This window comes from Pyrus communis, chromosome 17 (assembly GCF_041283825.1).
Source record: "Pyrus communis isolate YQ-2024b chromosome 17, ASM4128382v1, whole genome shotgun sequence".
NCBI classification, from domain to species: Eukaryota; Viridiplantae; Streptophyta; class Magnoliopsida; order Rosales; family Rosaceae; genus Pyrus; species Pyrus communis.
In genome coordinates this window covers 1950415-1965959 of record NC_142581.1, presented here as the reverse complement: position 1 = coordinate 1965959, position 15545 = coordinate 1950415, and the positions used below count along the sequence as shown (strand labels likewise).

General features: G+C 38.6%; 3 protein-coding genes across 3 annotated transcripts; all 3 read left to right on the top strand.

The window, feature by feature from the left end:
• The first annotated feature begins 313 nt into the window (after positions 1-313).
• LOC137708116 (protein farnesyltransferase subunit beta) lies at positions 314-4124 on the top strand. The gene is made up of 14 exons (XM_068447108.2): positions 314-544; positions 878-964; positions 1098-1203; positions 1350-1385; positions 1547-1629; positions 1732-1785; positions 1896-1947; positions 2116-2180; positions 2426-2482; positions 2707-2779; positions 2913-2999; positions 3077-3239; positions 3407-3510; positions 3653-4124. The coding sequence occupies exons 1-14, from the start codon at positions 432-434 to the stop codon at positions 3887-3889; spliced, it is 1317 nt and encodes a 438-aa protein (XP_068303209.2). The 5' UTR covers positions 314-431; the 3' UTR covers positions 3890-4124.
• A 1164-nt stretch (positions 4125-5288) lies between these two features.
• On the top strand, positions 5289-7803 carry LOC137749407 (CASP-like protein 4A1). The gene is made up of 3 exons (XM_068489501.2): positions 5289-5898; positions 6373-6508; positions 7275-7803. Exons 1-3 carry the CDS (start codon positions 5360-5362, stop codon positions 7467-7469), a joined length of 870 nt encoding a protein of 289 aa, XP_068345602.2. The 5' UTR covers positions 5289-5359; the 3' UTR covers positions 7470-7803.
• Positions 7804-11718: 3915 nt separating this feature from the next.
• LOC137708814 (protein KINESIN LIGHT CHAIN-RELATED 2-like) lies at positions 11719-15406 on the top strand. The gene is made up of 3 exons (XM_068447965.2): positions 11719-11973; positions 12737-14672; positions 14788-15406. Exons 2-3 carry the CDS (start codon positions 12760-12762, stop codon positions 15005-15007), a joined length of 2133 nt encoding a protein of 710 aa, XP_068304066.2. The 5' UTR covers positions 11719-11973; positions 12737-12759; the 3' UTR covers positions 15008-15406.
• The last annotated feature ends 139 nt before the right edge of the window (positions 15407-15545 follow it).

The window sequence follows — 15545 nt, the reverse complement described above, 5'->3', positions numbered from 1 at the left end:
GCTTTTAGAAAAATTATTGTAAATTTTTTTATTTACAATTGAATATAAATATTAACTGACAAAAATTGATCACATGATATACCATAAATGAATATAATTAGAAGATCTTAGAGATACTTATAAAGAAGATCAGACGAGAATCTTTTTTTTTTGTAAGGCTCATATCAAACAATCAAACCTAGCCGCGGTTTATAACAAAAAGCGGCTGATCCAAAACGGACCTCATCCACTCAGTTGACAGCCCAAAAAATTTGGGCTTTTTAAATAGGAACCCAGCTCGTGACTTTGATACATAAACTAAGCCCAATTAAACTCGGTTCTTTCTTCCCGGTCAGTAGGCTCGGCTCACTGTTTGTGCGGGAGAAAAGTGGGGTGAGCTCAGAACTGCAGAACGGTGAATTTAGTGGAAAGTCAGTCGGAGGACGGCGGAGATGGAGAGTCCGGTCGCCACCGTGACTCAGCGCGATCAGTGGATGGTGGAGAGTCAGGTCTTTGGGATCTACGGAATCTTCGGCAACCTCCCACCCAAAGCCCAATCCGTCATGTAAGAAAAAAAGCTTCCTACTTTCCACTCTCAGTCAATCCTTCGGTTTTACAAAGAATTTCCCTTTTGTTTTTTTTCTCGATACGAGCGATATTCTACTTTAAACTAATCTAATTAAACTGCAGGAAGGAGATTCGAACTTGGTTTTTTTTTTCTTTTTTTTTTTAATTGTTCGTTTTTGTTGTAGAAGTTTGGTGAAACCGAGCGCAGTAGCGTTCTAAGATTTATAGAGCCGATCCTATTTAGTGGGATAAATTTTTTTTGTTGTTGTTCGTTCTTGTTGTAGATTTTGATTATTTTCTTTTACTTTTGTTGGGTTTTCGGTTTTTGAAGGATTGAGCTTCAGCGTGATAGTCACATAGCGTATTTAACCAGAGGCCTCAGAGGACTCCCTTCCTCCTTCTGCGTTTTGGATGCCAAGTATAACTCTCTCTCTCTCTCTCTCTCTCTCTCTCTGTGGTGATTTTTGAGCTGAATTTCATGGTTTTTTTTATTTTTTATTGGGGTTTTGATTTTTATGGCATGTTCAATTGTTGTGTACATTTGTTTGCAGTCGGCCTTGGCTTTGTTACTGGATTCTGCACTCATTGGCTTTGCTAGAGGAGTCTGTTGACGATGTACTGGAACATAATGCCATTGACTTTCTAAGCCGTTGTCAGGTTTGCGAATAATCGATTGGAATGTAATGAAGGGCCGGTGTTTTAGTTTGCTTCACCACTAAGAACAAAGAAAACAGTGATCTTTAGTGTTTTGTTATCATAGAATGGTATGTTTAGATTGTCACGAAGTTGTGTTTTGCTTCCAGGACCCAGAGGGTGGATATGGTGGCGGACCTGGACAGGCAAGTATATTGGCCCCAGTATTTGACGTTGTGGCTTCCAATATCGATATCTCTTTGTTTAACTCTGCTGGTGTTAGTTGTGATAGCTTGACCAGGCTTATACAACATAGTGCTTTGCATTCTTTTGGTTACAATTGTTAGCGTGTTCTTTGATTTCTCAGATGCCACATCTTGCAACGACTTACGCTGCAGTTAATGCACTTATAACTCTCGGTGGTGAGGAGGCGCTTTCATCAATTAATAGGTGATCAGTTTATGCTCCATTTAAGGAAAAAATTCTTTTTCACAACACTGCAGTTCATAGCCTTCTGGAAGTGATTTGACATGTTCTTTTTTTCCTTTTCAGAGGTAAAATTTACAAGTTTTTGCGGCAAATGAAACATCCAAGCGGAGGCTTCAGGTTAGATATCACATTGATTTGTGTGGTTCTATAGTTTGAGGACTTATTTGTACAATGATCATTTCAATACCTTTGATGTACATTTACCATCACTAATTACTTCTTCTTAGGATGCATGATGGTGGAGAAATTGATGTCCGGGCTTGCTACACTGCGGTTTCTGTTAGTCTCTCTCTGTCTATCTACACACATACACACACAAACACAAATACATTGGCGCAGAGTACTAGTCTGAGCGTCCTTTCTAATGCATTATAGTTCTGTTCTTTGTTACCGGCTTGCTATATGCTTGCTTAATTTTCATCATGACAATTTTACTCATCATTGCAGGTAGCAAGCATTTTGAACATTTTGGATGATGAACTGGTTCAAAATGTTGGAAGCTTCATCTTAAGGTTGCTTACCGAATCATTCATTTTATTGAAAATAAATTTAGGTCTGTTTGATATTTTGAAGTATGCATTGTATTGTTGTTGTGCTATTGTGGAGTGCTTGCCCAATCGTCCTTGATTCTTCCACATCTGTTTTTTAATGACTTTCTTTCTCTTGCCTTTGATTGCATTAAGTCATGGACTGAAGATTTTCTTCTTGATATAAATGGCATTATATCTTGGTTAAATTAAACATCCTCTCTTTGCAGTTGTCAGACGTATGAAGGTGGTATTTCTGGGGAGCCTGGTGCTGAAGCCCATGGTGGGTATGTTTCAGACTTACATGTCAATTTTTTGCCTGCCTATCTTTATGTTCTTCCCATTTACGAATTCGGAAGATTGCATATACTACTAATGTCAAATCATGTGAAATATTAAGACGATGTATTTTCACTTCCTTTTCCATTTTCCATTCGCTTACATGTCAAAATACATGTGTGCATTCCTTTGGAGCCTTTCTTAGATCCGATTTTTTTTTCTTTCCCTTCAGGTACACTTTTTGTGGGGTAGCTACAATGGTTCTAATCAATCAGGTCAATCGTTTGGACTTGCCTGGACTAATTGTAAGAAATTTTTTGTCTCCTTTGTGCGATGCAGATTACAGATATTTATAATTGCTTCTAAATGTGAAAATTTGTTTAGTTATTTGTTTATCTGCTTTTATTCTGCTGTTTGAGTCGTTTGTTATTGTATTAGGATTGGTTGACATTTCGACAGGGGAAAGAGTGTGGATTTCAGGGGAGGACTAATAAATTGGTCGACGGTTGCTACTCCTTCTGGCAGGTGATTCTTTGTCTTTTTTCCTTGAGGATCCTTCTCAATCATAGTTGAATGTATTATGTTAACTATTCAGTGACCAGGGAGGTGTTTTTCCAATATTACAAAGAGTACGTTCAACTATTGATGAACAACTCACGCTTCGGGATGATGGAGGGCAGTGTACCAAGGATGGCGCGCAGACTTCTACAACATCTAATATATCCGAAGAGGGGAAATTTTTTGAAGGCACTACATCACCAGGAGGTAGGCTGACAGCGACTTGGGCGTATTTAAGATTTTGTCCATCTATCCTTTACAAGAACGGATTCACCTCGTTAAACCCATATTTTCTAATTTATGTGTTACGTGGTTATCTTATAAATTTACAATTTCCCCGTTCTTATATGCATGGCTAAATGTTTCGTGTGCAGTGAATTTGAATGATATCGGCTATGATTTTCTCAAGAAGCCTGTAATATCGGAGCCACTTTTTCACAGCATCGCATTGCAACAATATATACTTTTATGCTCACAGGTTTGATATTTAAGATAGAACTTTACACTGTGATTACTGGATGCAAGATACATCTCAAGCAATGTTATCTTAATCGGTCATATTTCTGATTTGTAAGTTTCTTACTTCCGAGTTACATATCAATTTGATTTTGTCAATGCAGGAGGGGGAGGGAGGAATGAAAGACAAACCCGGGAAATCGAGAGACTTTTACCACACATGCTACTGTCTAAGTGGTCTTTCTGTATGTCAACACATTTGGTCGAACAACGAAGACTCTCCGGTGTTGCCTAGGGCAGTCATGGGTCCCTATCCCAATTTGTTGGAACCAATTCATCCCCTCTTCAATGTTGTCCTAGAAAAATACCATGAAGCAAGGGAATTCTTTACAAGAGACTGAGCAATAAACTCCTCGGCGTAGGAGTTCTTCGGTCCGGACGCCCGCACCACGTGACTGTCTGGCCAAGGCTCGTTGGGCGGGGCCGCCTTCGGATTGCTCAAGGGCTGGATGAATGATGCATAATTTAGGCTTGTAACATTAATAATTAAGGGCATAGTCTTCGCTGATGTTTCTGTACTTGTATCGTGTATTCTTATTAATGACAAAGAAATAATCTAATACTGCATTAATCCAATCGATTTGATATAAAGGTCACATAAAGGTCAATAGAAATGTTGCTCTTTTGTGACATAAAGATCACATGTTCGAGTCGTGAAAACAATTTTTTTGTAAAGCAAGAATAAGGTGGTTTATGATAAACGTTCCTCTCCTGATTCTCACTTGTTGGCTTCGGTTGCCCTTTTACTTGTTTCTGCTTTCAACTGATTTTAGCAGGTTTTATTCCCCACCGCCCAGAACCATTTGTGGAGCAGTTAGCGCTTGGCGGTGTCACTGGTGGTCCCATTGATACCAACCACGATAGCAACATGAACAAGTTTAGGAGGAAAACTTCCCAACAGGATTCTCTCTGGATCTTTTTGGTGAGAATTATAAGAATATGTAAATTGTGTTCGTTTATCGTACATTGTACGATCAATTTTTGGCAAATACTGTTTATGTTTATTTTTAAATAAAAATATTTAAAATGATTTATGACCACACGATGTATGATAAACGGAAATGATTTACGAATCTCCGAAATCCTCACGAAGAGGATCCGGACTCGAAAACTTCAACCCAATTGTGCAATGCTTGCTTAAGAAAGTTTAAAATACGAGGCAATCAACTATTGGTTTCGGATGCTGCTATTAACCTTGTGCCAGGACGTCATCGTGACTGTATCAAAAACCAAAAGCTCTGTAATATGAATTACGAAAAACGTAAAACACATAACGTCGTCATTGATTAGAAATGATACGTTTTTTTATGAAAATGTGTTTGAAACCATTAGTAAAAATCTAAACGGGTCCTTGAAAAAATGTGTGATTGTCTTGGATGACACAATACATACCGCTGCAATGGTATTTCTATATTTGTTTCGTTTGATCTTGTTATATTGTAACAATTTGTGTTTTTTAAGAGCTAAAAGGGATTTTAGTCAATAAAAAATCGTCTAAATACGTTTAGCAGAAATTCCAAATACTTTTATAATCCAAAATTAATTTCATAAAAAAAAAAACTTTCAATCATTTTTAAAGTATTTTTAAAAACTTTTCCAAACAGGCATGCTTAAAAATTGAACGCGAGTCGAACTCTCGTTATACGTGGGTATCTTCTGTGCGGGGAATGAGAAAGCGACAAGTTGGATTTGTTTTCTTTTGGTCACTCCATATTAATTTCTTGAAGAAACGAAAAAAAACCCGTCAAATTGTAGATGTAGGGGAATACCCATCTCAGACTGAGACTGAGACTCAGAGTCCACACCAAAATATGGAAACAGTTTCAGACGACCAACCAGATACACCACCACAACACAAAGAAGAAGAAAAACACAACGAAAAACAAGTGCAAGAGGAAGAGGAGGAGGAAGAAGAAGAAAGGCAGAGCTTCCCAGAAACACCATCCCCTTCTCCAACACCCTCCTCGACGCATCAAACCTTTCTCGCTTATGAAATCACAGTCGCACCTGCAGACATCAAGCCGGCGTCGCCGCAGCTTGCGCAACCCCAGTCCTTCAGGGCTGAGCCCAAGGTTGTGGGTCCCAATTCCAGAGATGGGTTTGATGGGACCACGGCGGTTCGGGAAGAGAGTGGCGGTAGAATCGGTGGTGGTTCGGGTGTAAATATTCAAACTTTGAGACCCAAGTTGTCGATGCTGAAGAGGTCGAGGAGGGAGAGCGTGGTGAGGAGGGCTTTGTTTGGGTTAAGGATTTCTGGGTTTGCGTTGTGTTTGATCTCTTTCTCTGTCATGGCGGCTGACAAGAACCAGGGTTGGGCTTTAGATTCCTTCTATCGCTACAAGGAGTTCAGGTTTGTCACTTGTCAGTTAAGCACTGATATCGAAAAAAACGAAAATATGACTGTGACGACATGCAAGTCAATTACACACAGCCGTTCGTTTTGTAGTCTAATGAAAGTGTGTGATTGTCTTGGATAACACAATATCGTATATCATTACAGTGGTATTTCCGTTTTTGTTATGTTTACTCCTATTGTATAGTAACAATTTATGTTTCCTGAAGAGCTAAAAGTGTTTTTAATTAATAAAAAAACCGTCTAATTATGTTTAGCAGAAATACTAAATACGTTTCCTAGATTATAAAGAAAATCACATCTAATATAAATGCTTCTAAGCAAAAGTGGTTTTAAGAAAAGCAATCACCATTTCTAATTTTGTTGAATTATTAGTGTTTTTTGGGGTCAAAAATGATAGTGGGTTTGAGGAAGATATTAAAAAGGAAGAAGATTATTAATTGGATTTGTGAATTTGACGTGAATTTGCAGGTTCTGCTTGGCAGTGAATGTGATAGGATTTGTGTATTCGGGGCTGCAAACTTATGATTTAACCTATTTCTTCACCAGTGGAAAGCATGTAATCCAGCACCATCTCCGCTATTACCTTGATTTCTTGTTGGATCAGGCAAGTGATTAATTTTAATATTATACTTAATCATTCTACCTAATCTAGCCCCAGAAATTGTTGCCTTCTCGGAGGGTTGAAAAATTTGTATAAGGCAGCCGGATCACCCAAACTGTCCGACTGTGCTCACAAAAACTCAATGGGATTTTGTTTTAGTATCATTTTCGGTGTAAGAGTTGTCATAACGGTCTATTGTAGTTTCTCTTCTAATCCAAACAGAATCTCATCATGAGATAATATTGGATCAATTGGTTCTCGACTTTTTTTTTATTCCACCTTTTTTTATACCTTTTCTACTAGCCTTTTTGCCCAATAATGATTCTAAATTTCCATTTGTGTTCATATTTTTTTAGAATATCTTAAAACAAACATATTAGCATCAGCACATCAGAAAAGTTACTTCTTTTTTACGGTAAAGTCACAGATTTCAATTGTGGAAATAGCATTTTTGTAAAGAAAAAGTAAGGTTGCGTACGATAGATTGTCACATCTGACCCTCACAAAGCGAAGAACCTTGTTAGCTTGGGATCACTCTATCTTAAAGCAAACATATTGGAATGACTAGTGTGATTGCTTAAAAATGTTAAACAACTTAAATTAGTACAACGTACAGAAGGGCAACGATTTTCACACTCCTGTAATTTTGTTCTTATGCACTTGTATCCTTGTTTTGCATTCTGATTACTTACTGTATCTTCTGATTATTTGCTGTATCCTCTATGTTATGTGAAACTTATTAGTTGAATGGTTTTGGTTGGCATGGCAGATTTTAACTTACCTCTTGATGTCCGCGTCTTCGTCGGCTGCGATTCGGGTTGACGACTGGGAGTCGAACTGGGGCAAAGATAAGTTCCCGGATATGGCTCGTGCGTCCGTGGCATTGTCCTTCCTTGCCTTCGTCGCCTTTGCCTCAAGCTCCCTCATCTCTGGTTACACCCTTTGTACTCTAAAATCCATCTAGTTCTTCTTCATACTTAGTTATAGATGGAAGGTGAAAAAGTGATGTACTTTTATCTTATGTGGAGAAAGCTATGTTTTTGTTGCATCTGCGTCATGATTCATTGATGATTTGGCACAAAATTATGTTTAGGCTAGGATAAATTCTTTAGCTTCCATTCCACGTTAGCCGTCCCACAAAAAACTCATACGTACAGGGATCTCTACATTCAAGTCTCGTACGGTCTTATTCGCGTGGAATCGAATGTAGGGTATCCCTTTATGTATTTGGTTGGACGGCTGACTTAGACCTACCATTCAACATGAAAATTGGTTTATCGATTGGGCCAAATCTCATTTCCAATACCGCTGGCCATTTGTATGTAACAAAGAGAATGAGAAACATAACGTGGACTTACTTCTCGGAGAAATGAAGGTCTGTGTTGATGACATGATTGTGAAGTTTCGATTGAAAAATATTAAAGTGCACGTGAGTTTTAAAACTTTGATTTGATTTTACCATTAGTACTTTCACTGAAAAACGCTTAAACTACAGAGATTTCTTACGTAAGGATTTGCAAATGAGCTAAGTAACTTGAAAACTGTCGGTTTTTTTCTTCTTATATTTCTTCTTGTAGGTGTGAGCAATAAGGAAGAAAACTTATGATAAGAAAAATAAGGAGGAGAACTTCAACGCTAGTTTTACAGTCTAGTGGTGTCTTTTCCTATCTATAAAGTTCGTGATGTCAGATTTGACTAAAAGAAAGAGGACTTCAAATGCATAACATGCTGTCGCACACGATGAACCTCAAATAACAATGCATCTAGATGCAAGGTTTGGAACTTTTTCTTTGCATGGCCACGTAGGCAAACACCGAGCTTCCGCATCCTTCTCCTTCGCCACCAAACGACACGCTGTCAAGATCTCAGACTGTGACCATATCTCACTCATTTGCTCACAACAACAACAACAACCCTTTCCGGCCCTTTGCAAGTTTTTGTGGTTTTGCAGCGCATCAATGGCTGCTGCAGCTTCAAGTGATCCGGTTTCCGTGCCATTTGTAAACAAGGCGTGGGTGTACTCAGAGTATGGAAATTCTGCAGAAGTTTTGAAGTTCGATCCGAATGTGGCTGTTCCTGAAATATAGGAGGACCAGGCGCTGATCAAGGTGGTTGCTGCATCTCTCAACCCAGTTGATTTCATTTCAAGAGGATGCTTGGCTACTTCGAGGACTTTGAGGCGACATTTGGTATGCTGGATGTGATAGGTTGTGACCAATTAAAATGTACTTGAGTTCAGTACGTTGTTTGTTGTGTCAAAATTTTAGATGGACAAGACTGGACATAATGAGTTATGAATCCACAATAGAGTGAATTATCTAACATATCATTATACATAAGTTACAAATCCCATCTTACAAGTCTTTGTCAATCCAATCCTATCCCTAAAGCCAAATCTCATCTAGCCCACCCAACAAGCCCTAATCTCCACCCCTGTCAAGCTGTCAACCTCTTTCTCTCCCCATTTTCGTTAATGCATAATTAGTTTGTGATTTGGAGGTGGTTAGGTTAGTTGCCTAGAGTAGTCATATTGCCCCTTGCACTTTTGATGCCTCACCTCTTACTATGTGTATTTCACCAAAATTCAAAGGCCTACAATGTTCTAACAAATGATTTCCATATTTTATCTTTTCATGACTAATTTTTTTGTTCCTTAAGTACTTCTAACGAGCAAGTTAGTAGCCTAATCCGACGGAATGTTGCGACAAAGCAATAACCGTGCTTATTCTTCTAATAAAGAAATTAAACCTTATTTTAGAAAACGATTCATCCACTACTACTAGTATGGAAGATCCATTGACACGCACGGCTACTTATATAACAAGTTGCCTTTTCATATAATTTTTATTACGAAAAACTCAAATGTGGGATACATTTTTTTGATAAAAAGACGATATATTTCATTCCAAGGTCATAAACTAGGCTAAACAGTACAAGGAAAGAGAAGGTCCTCCTCCAAAAGATCACAGATAAACAGAGGAGGATTGCCAAACCAAGTACAATTACTCTCCAAATGGAGAGTAAACATAGCAATTCTATGAGCTACAGAGTTAGCATCACGGCGAACATGAGCAATAGAAACTTCAGCGATCATTTCTATAAAGAGCTTGACATCTTCTATGATAGGTTCAATAGTCGACAAATCAATAGCAGAAAATGTGGGACACATAAGTCTAAAGGTCCGAACTACTGGTCGAAGAGAGACACCCAACTACACCAACCTTAGCTAGATAGGGGTTGCCGGTATTAAAGATGAGACAGCTCCCACTTAATTAGTTGAAATCCACTTAATTAATTAATTAGTTTAAGTTAAACACCGTCTCTTGGTAGTTAATAAACTTGTTCGTTGCTGCATCTTTTTTAGATTCCCTATCATGGAATTGGTGCCTCACCTACTATTTCTTTTTCGATAATTAATTGGCCGAGCAAAATCATAACATCGTTGCCCAATATTTCCTTGAAAATTATACCAATCATCCTGCTAATACAGTGATACGGTATCTTAATCACGGGTCTATTTATTTCATTTATTATTTAATTTTTACCATATTAAGCTTCATTTTTAGATTTTTGACCTTCACATTGATGCAAGTGTTTTTCATTTCACGTATTACATGGGTAACACACTTGTTACAACAATATAGATGAACAATAAGTTTATATTTTCATAACGTCGAATACACAAAACTAACTGCATTGTGGACACTATTTTTAATAAAGATGAGGTTTATTATTGTATTAGGGATCCACCCATATTAGAGTGTTTGTCAACAATATTATCAGGTTTATGTATTTAAATAGCATTACTATTGTATTTGATGGTGTAATAAATATAAAGGAGTTAGTAGATGTCCTCAACTTACCACCACGACAAGTGACCCAATGGAAAAGTACGAATAACAACTTCCTAAAAAAACTAACGAGAAGTCTTGAGTTCATTATTTTGTAAGTTGTGAATTTACTTGATTGTAGCCATCTATAGGGTGCAATTTTCAATTAGTCTCCTTCAAACCTGGAAAAAAATGGATAACAGTAACTCATCACCAGTTGTTCTATTTAAAAGAAAACAAAAAAAATAGATGTCCCCAACCATATCAATCATTTGATCTTTGTCTAAACTTTTGTTCCATGACCGTACTACAAAATAAGATTCTTTCCTTAATTTAAGCAACCAAAAGAGTGTCTTATTTTCCATATAGCCCCTTGTCAGCCCATTGGCCTACAATTTCCACCTCAATTGGGCCTAAAAATATATTTTATCTTTCTATTTTTTACTTACTTGGGCCCACAAATTCCAGTTGGCTCATGGCCCATTCCACATTTCCACCGAGCGGCGAACCAGCTGAATCCAGCTGGACGTGGTCCACGTGGAATCTTCAAAAGCGGGCCAATCATTAAGTCGCGGTCCCGTAAAAGCGGAGGCTTCTTCGCTTTCCCTGCTGCCACGTGGTAAAGTGAGATCAAAGTTCGTATTCCTGTAACGAGCAGCGCTGTCATCCGAGCATTTTCCACCGCTTTTGGCGTTGAAAAGCTCGTTATTCCCGCCAACTTGCGACGTCACAGCGAAAAAAGGCGAAATTAATATATAAAAAAGAATTAAAAAGGGCAAGTTAATTACATATTTGGCACCTTAAGTTTAGTGGTTGTTTCACTTTCATCCTCTATTTACTTTTTCGTCCCAAATTAGCCACTAAATTTTTCAAAGTGAGATTTAATATTAGACCACATTGACGTCATTTACGAAATTTGACATGATATTAACAGCTGATATAATTTGATTCAATCGAATTTTGGGTTCGAAAGCGTCACGGTATTTAAAAAATAGCCAAATATTATTAGATCAAGTGAGTAACAATTGAAACAGAAAGATAGTTTTTGCGAGTCATACAATTTTACTACAGAGAACAAACAAATTAAACGAGACTGACTGATTTAGTTTTGTTGAATCCATTGTATTTTAACTAAAAAACCAACACCTAGACATAAGTTGTATGAGCACATACCATAAGATGGAGTACACTTTGGTGGTGAAAGTATATGAATTAACGAGTTGTAATTCATAAAGTGATCATATACGTTTTTTAAGTCACTTTTTATTTTTGTTAAACACGTATTCAAAAATTCGGAGAATCATTAGAAAGAAAATAAAAAAGTTCAAGGGCCAAAGTAAAAACTTCATAAATTTCAACGTAAGAAAATTGGAGGAAGAGAGAGAAAGAGAGGAGTGGGAGAGAGGTCGCCTTCCTCATTGCTTCAACGTTCCAACTCTCTGCAACCCCACACCTTATAAACTAATAGATATTCCCAATTCAATTTATTCCATTTTCCAATTACCCAATTTGCCCTCGCTCTTCGTCTCTCTACTGTCTTCTTCTTCTTCTTCTACCCCTCGAGCTGTTACATAGCACCCTGAGAAGAAGAGGCCTTCAAAGTTTCAGACTTTCGCATTCACTCGCATTAATTTTCAGGTAATTAACGACTCATTTATTATTTCTATTTATTTATTTTTTCCATATTTGTATTGGGTTTTCTCTGTTTTTAATGGGTTCTGATTGTTTTTGTTTTTGTTTTTACGTATTAAGAACTTCACCATTTGTGCCAATAACCGTAGCTTTTGAATTTCGTTTTCTTCTGATATGATCTTTGCTTAAGTAAGTAATCTGGAGTTTTTTAAAAGAACCCAGTTTTTGGATTGGATTTGTTTGTTTGTTTATTTGACTGTTTCTGGGATGGCTACAAGATAATCACGGTTTAGCATGTCTGTGACTGCTTCAGGAAGGGTTAAAAAACAAGTTCTTCGGACTCTGTATGGTTAAAAAGTGCTTATGGGTCATAGAAGCGCTTTCTGGCAGATGCTTCTTCAGGTTTTAATAAGTGTTTGGTGTATTGTACAGCAGCAGTCCCAAACGATGTTGTGCTTGTTTGTGAGTGCTTTCAAACAACTGAAAGTATTTTTGGTAAAAATGTTTTTTAACCGATCTTTAGTAAAAATTCAAAAAGTACTTAAAGTGCTTCTTGCAAGAAGCACACAAGTGCTTTTGAAACTCAAAAACATTTTCTTTAAAAGCACATTCCTTCGTTTTAAAAGCACTTCCAAACGAGTATGTTAAGTGATGATTTAAAGTGCTTTTGTGTCGTAGAAACAATTTGTAGTGCTTCATGGAGAAGCACTTGATTAGTTGATTTAGAGGTTAATTGGTTATTGCCTATTTCCATTTATTCATACTGCAGCACAACTGCACAAGCACAAATCAATGCCCGGACTAGCTATGGATGCTATGAATCGAAACGGCGAAGTAGATGAATCAAATGGAGATTATGTGCCTCAAAAGGAAAGCTACAGCCAGCAGGGCTCTCCGAGAAGTACTTTGAGTTCTCGGAGTGGCTCCATCGGTATGGCTATGAATGGTGGGATTGATACCTCTATTGAGCAGCTATATCACAACGTCTGCGAAATGCAGAGCTCGGATCCATCCCCTTCCCGGGCCAGCTTAGGATCGTTTGGTGGGGAATCGAGGATTGATTCCGAGCTAAACCATCTTGTCGGATATGCTCGACAGGATTTGGAGATAAGGAAAGAGGTTGTTGTGAAAAACAAGGAGGAGGGTGTTTGTAGTGACTCAACTCCTGAGAAAGCAAATGTATCGGATGATAAACGGTCTCCAACGAAAGTGAAGTCTCCATCTGCGAAAACAAGTCCGAAGAGCAAATCTCCTAACGAGAAGCCTCTGCATCCGAGAAAAGGCAATGCACTATTGTCGACGAACAAGCTGAGGAGTTTTGTTTTACGCGGCAGCGTGAGGTTTCAGAATGGAGTCGATGATCATCCTCCTGAAGCCGTGTTGGATAACCCTGATCTCGGGCCATATTTGCTCAAGCAAACAAGGGATATGATTGCTTCGGGCGAAAACCCCAAAAAAGCACTTGAGTTAGCTCTCCGTGCAGTGAAATCGTTCGAGAAATGCACTAGTGAGAAGCCTAATTTGGAGTTCGTTATGTGTTTGCATGTTTTGGCAGCAATCTATTGCAGCTTAGAGAAGTACAATGAGGCAATTCCAGTCCTCGAGCGTGCCATTGATATTCCGGCGATAGAGGATGGCGATAACTATGCACTAGCAAAGTTTGCAGGGTGCATTCAATTAGGTGACATTTATGCAATGACTGGTCAGATTGAGAATTCAATTTTGTTCTATACAGCAGGTATGGAAATTCAAAGGCAAGTCTTGGGAGAAAAGGACCCGCGATTGGGTGAGACGTGTCGTTATGTAGCTGAGGCACATGTGCAAGCATTGCAATTCGATGAGGCTGAGAAGCTCTGTCAGATGGCTCTTGAAATCCACCGGGAGAATGGTTCTGCTTCGCTCGAGGAAGCGGCAGATAGAAGACTCATGGGACTGATCTGTGACTCAAAAGGAGATTTCGAAGCTGCTCTTGAGCACTATGTTTTAGCAAGCATGTCAATGTCTGCCAATGATATGGAAGCGGATGCAGCATCAATCGATTGTAGCATTGGAGACGCGTATCTATCTTTGGCACGGTATGATGAGGCGGTGTTTTCTTACCAGAAAGCACTCACTGTGTTTAAGACAACAAAGGGAGAGACACATCCGACAGTAGCTTCTGTTTACGTTCGTTTAGCTGACTTGTACAACAAGATAGGAATGTTTAAGGAGTCCAAATCATACTGCGAAAATGCACATCGAATTTATGGGAAACCTAGTCCTGGAATCCCCTCAGAAGAGATTGCCAGTGGTCTCATTGATGTTGCTGCAATCTATCAATCCATGAATGATCTGGAACAAGCGCTGAAGTTGCTCAAGAAGGCTTTGAAAATCTTCGGCAATGCTCCGGGCCACCAGAGCACAACTGCAGGAATTGAGGCTCAGATGGGGGTAATGTACTATATGATGGGAAATTACACCGACTCTTACAACACATTCAAGAGTTCCATAACAAAGTTTCGCGCCACGGGAGAAAAGAAATCGGCATTGTTTGGGATTGCGCTGAACCAAATGGGGTTGGCCTGCGTTCAGCGGTTTTCGATCAACGAGGCTGCAGACTTGTTTGAAGAAGCCAGGAACATCTTGGAGAAGGAGTATGGACCTTATCACCCTGACACATTGGGGGTTTACAGTAATTTAGCTGGCACATATGATGCAATGGGCAGGTAATATGTTCTTCCTTGTTTTGGCATTCTTTATTCTCGTTCTATCTCAGATTAGATTAGAATATCGCTCCAAAAAGTATTTAGCATGCCTTTTGTATTTTCGTGACGAACACAGGTTGGATGCCGCCATCGAGATTCTGGAGTATGTTGTTGGCATGAGAGAGGAGAAGCTTGGAACAGCAAATCCGGATGTGGCGGACGAGAAGAGGAGGTTGGCGGAGTTGTTGAAAGAAGCCGGCAGGGCTAGGAACCGGAAACCCAGATCGCTGGAGGCACTTCTCGACACCAGCAAAGCCCCACAGATCATAAAACACGACATCATCGAGGTATTGTGATGCAATGAAGCATGTAGGATCATATGTAAAGATTTTTAGGTGGTGAATGGAAAGTCAAAAGAAAAAAAGAGTAAATAACGAGAAAAATAGGAAGGGGTTTTTGGTATGAATTTTTTGTGCAATTATTTGCTGAAGTGTTACAGAAAAATAGAAGAAGAAAAAAAAGAGACAAGGTTTGGTGATTTGTTGAATTGTATTTTTCCACGTGAAGGCTTGGCGCAAAATCGAACGCAGCAGCGTTTTAGGATTCATACAGCCGACCTCACTTAGTGGGATAAAGCTTTGTTGTATCTTAGACGTGAGAAATTTCTTTGTGAGATTCGTCATTGTTAAATGTATTTGTTAAAAAATGTCAATGTCATATACTCAATAAAGAATTGGTGGAGCATCATTTTCTTTTTTCGTTGCACCAAAATGCCTATTAGCGGAGCTATCATTTTCTTCTGTAGAGTCCATTCCGAAATGTATTTTAATGATCCGAACTGTTTAGGTTCTAAAACTTAGAAGTCAAAAGCTTATCATAGTAGTTGGGCAGCAA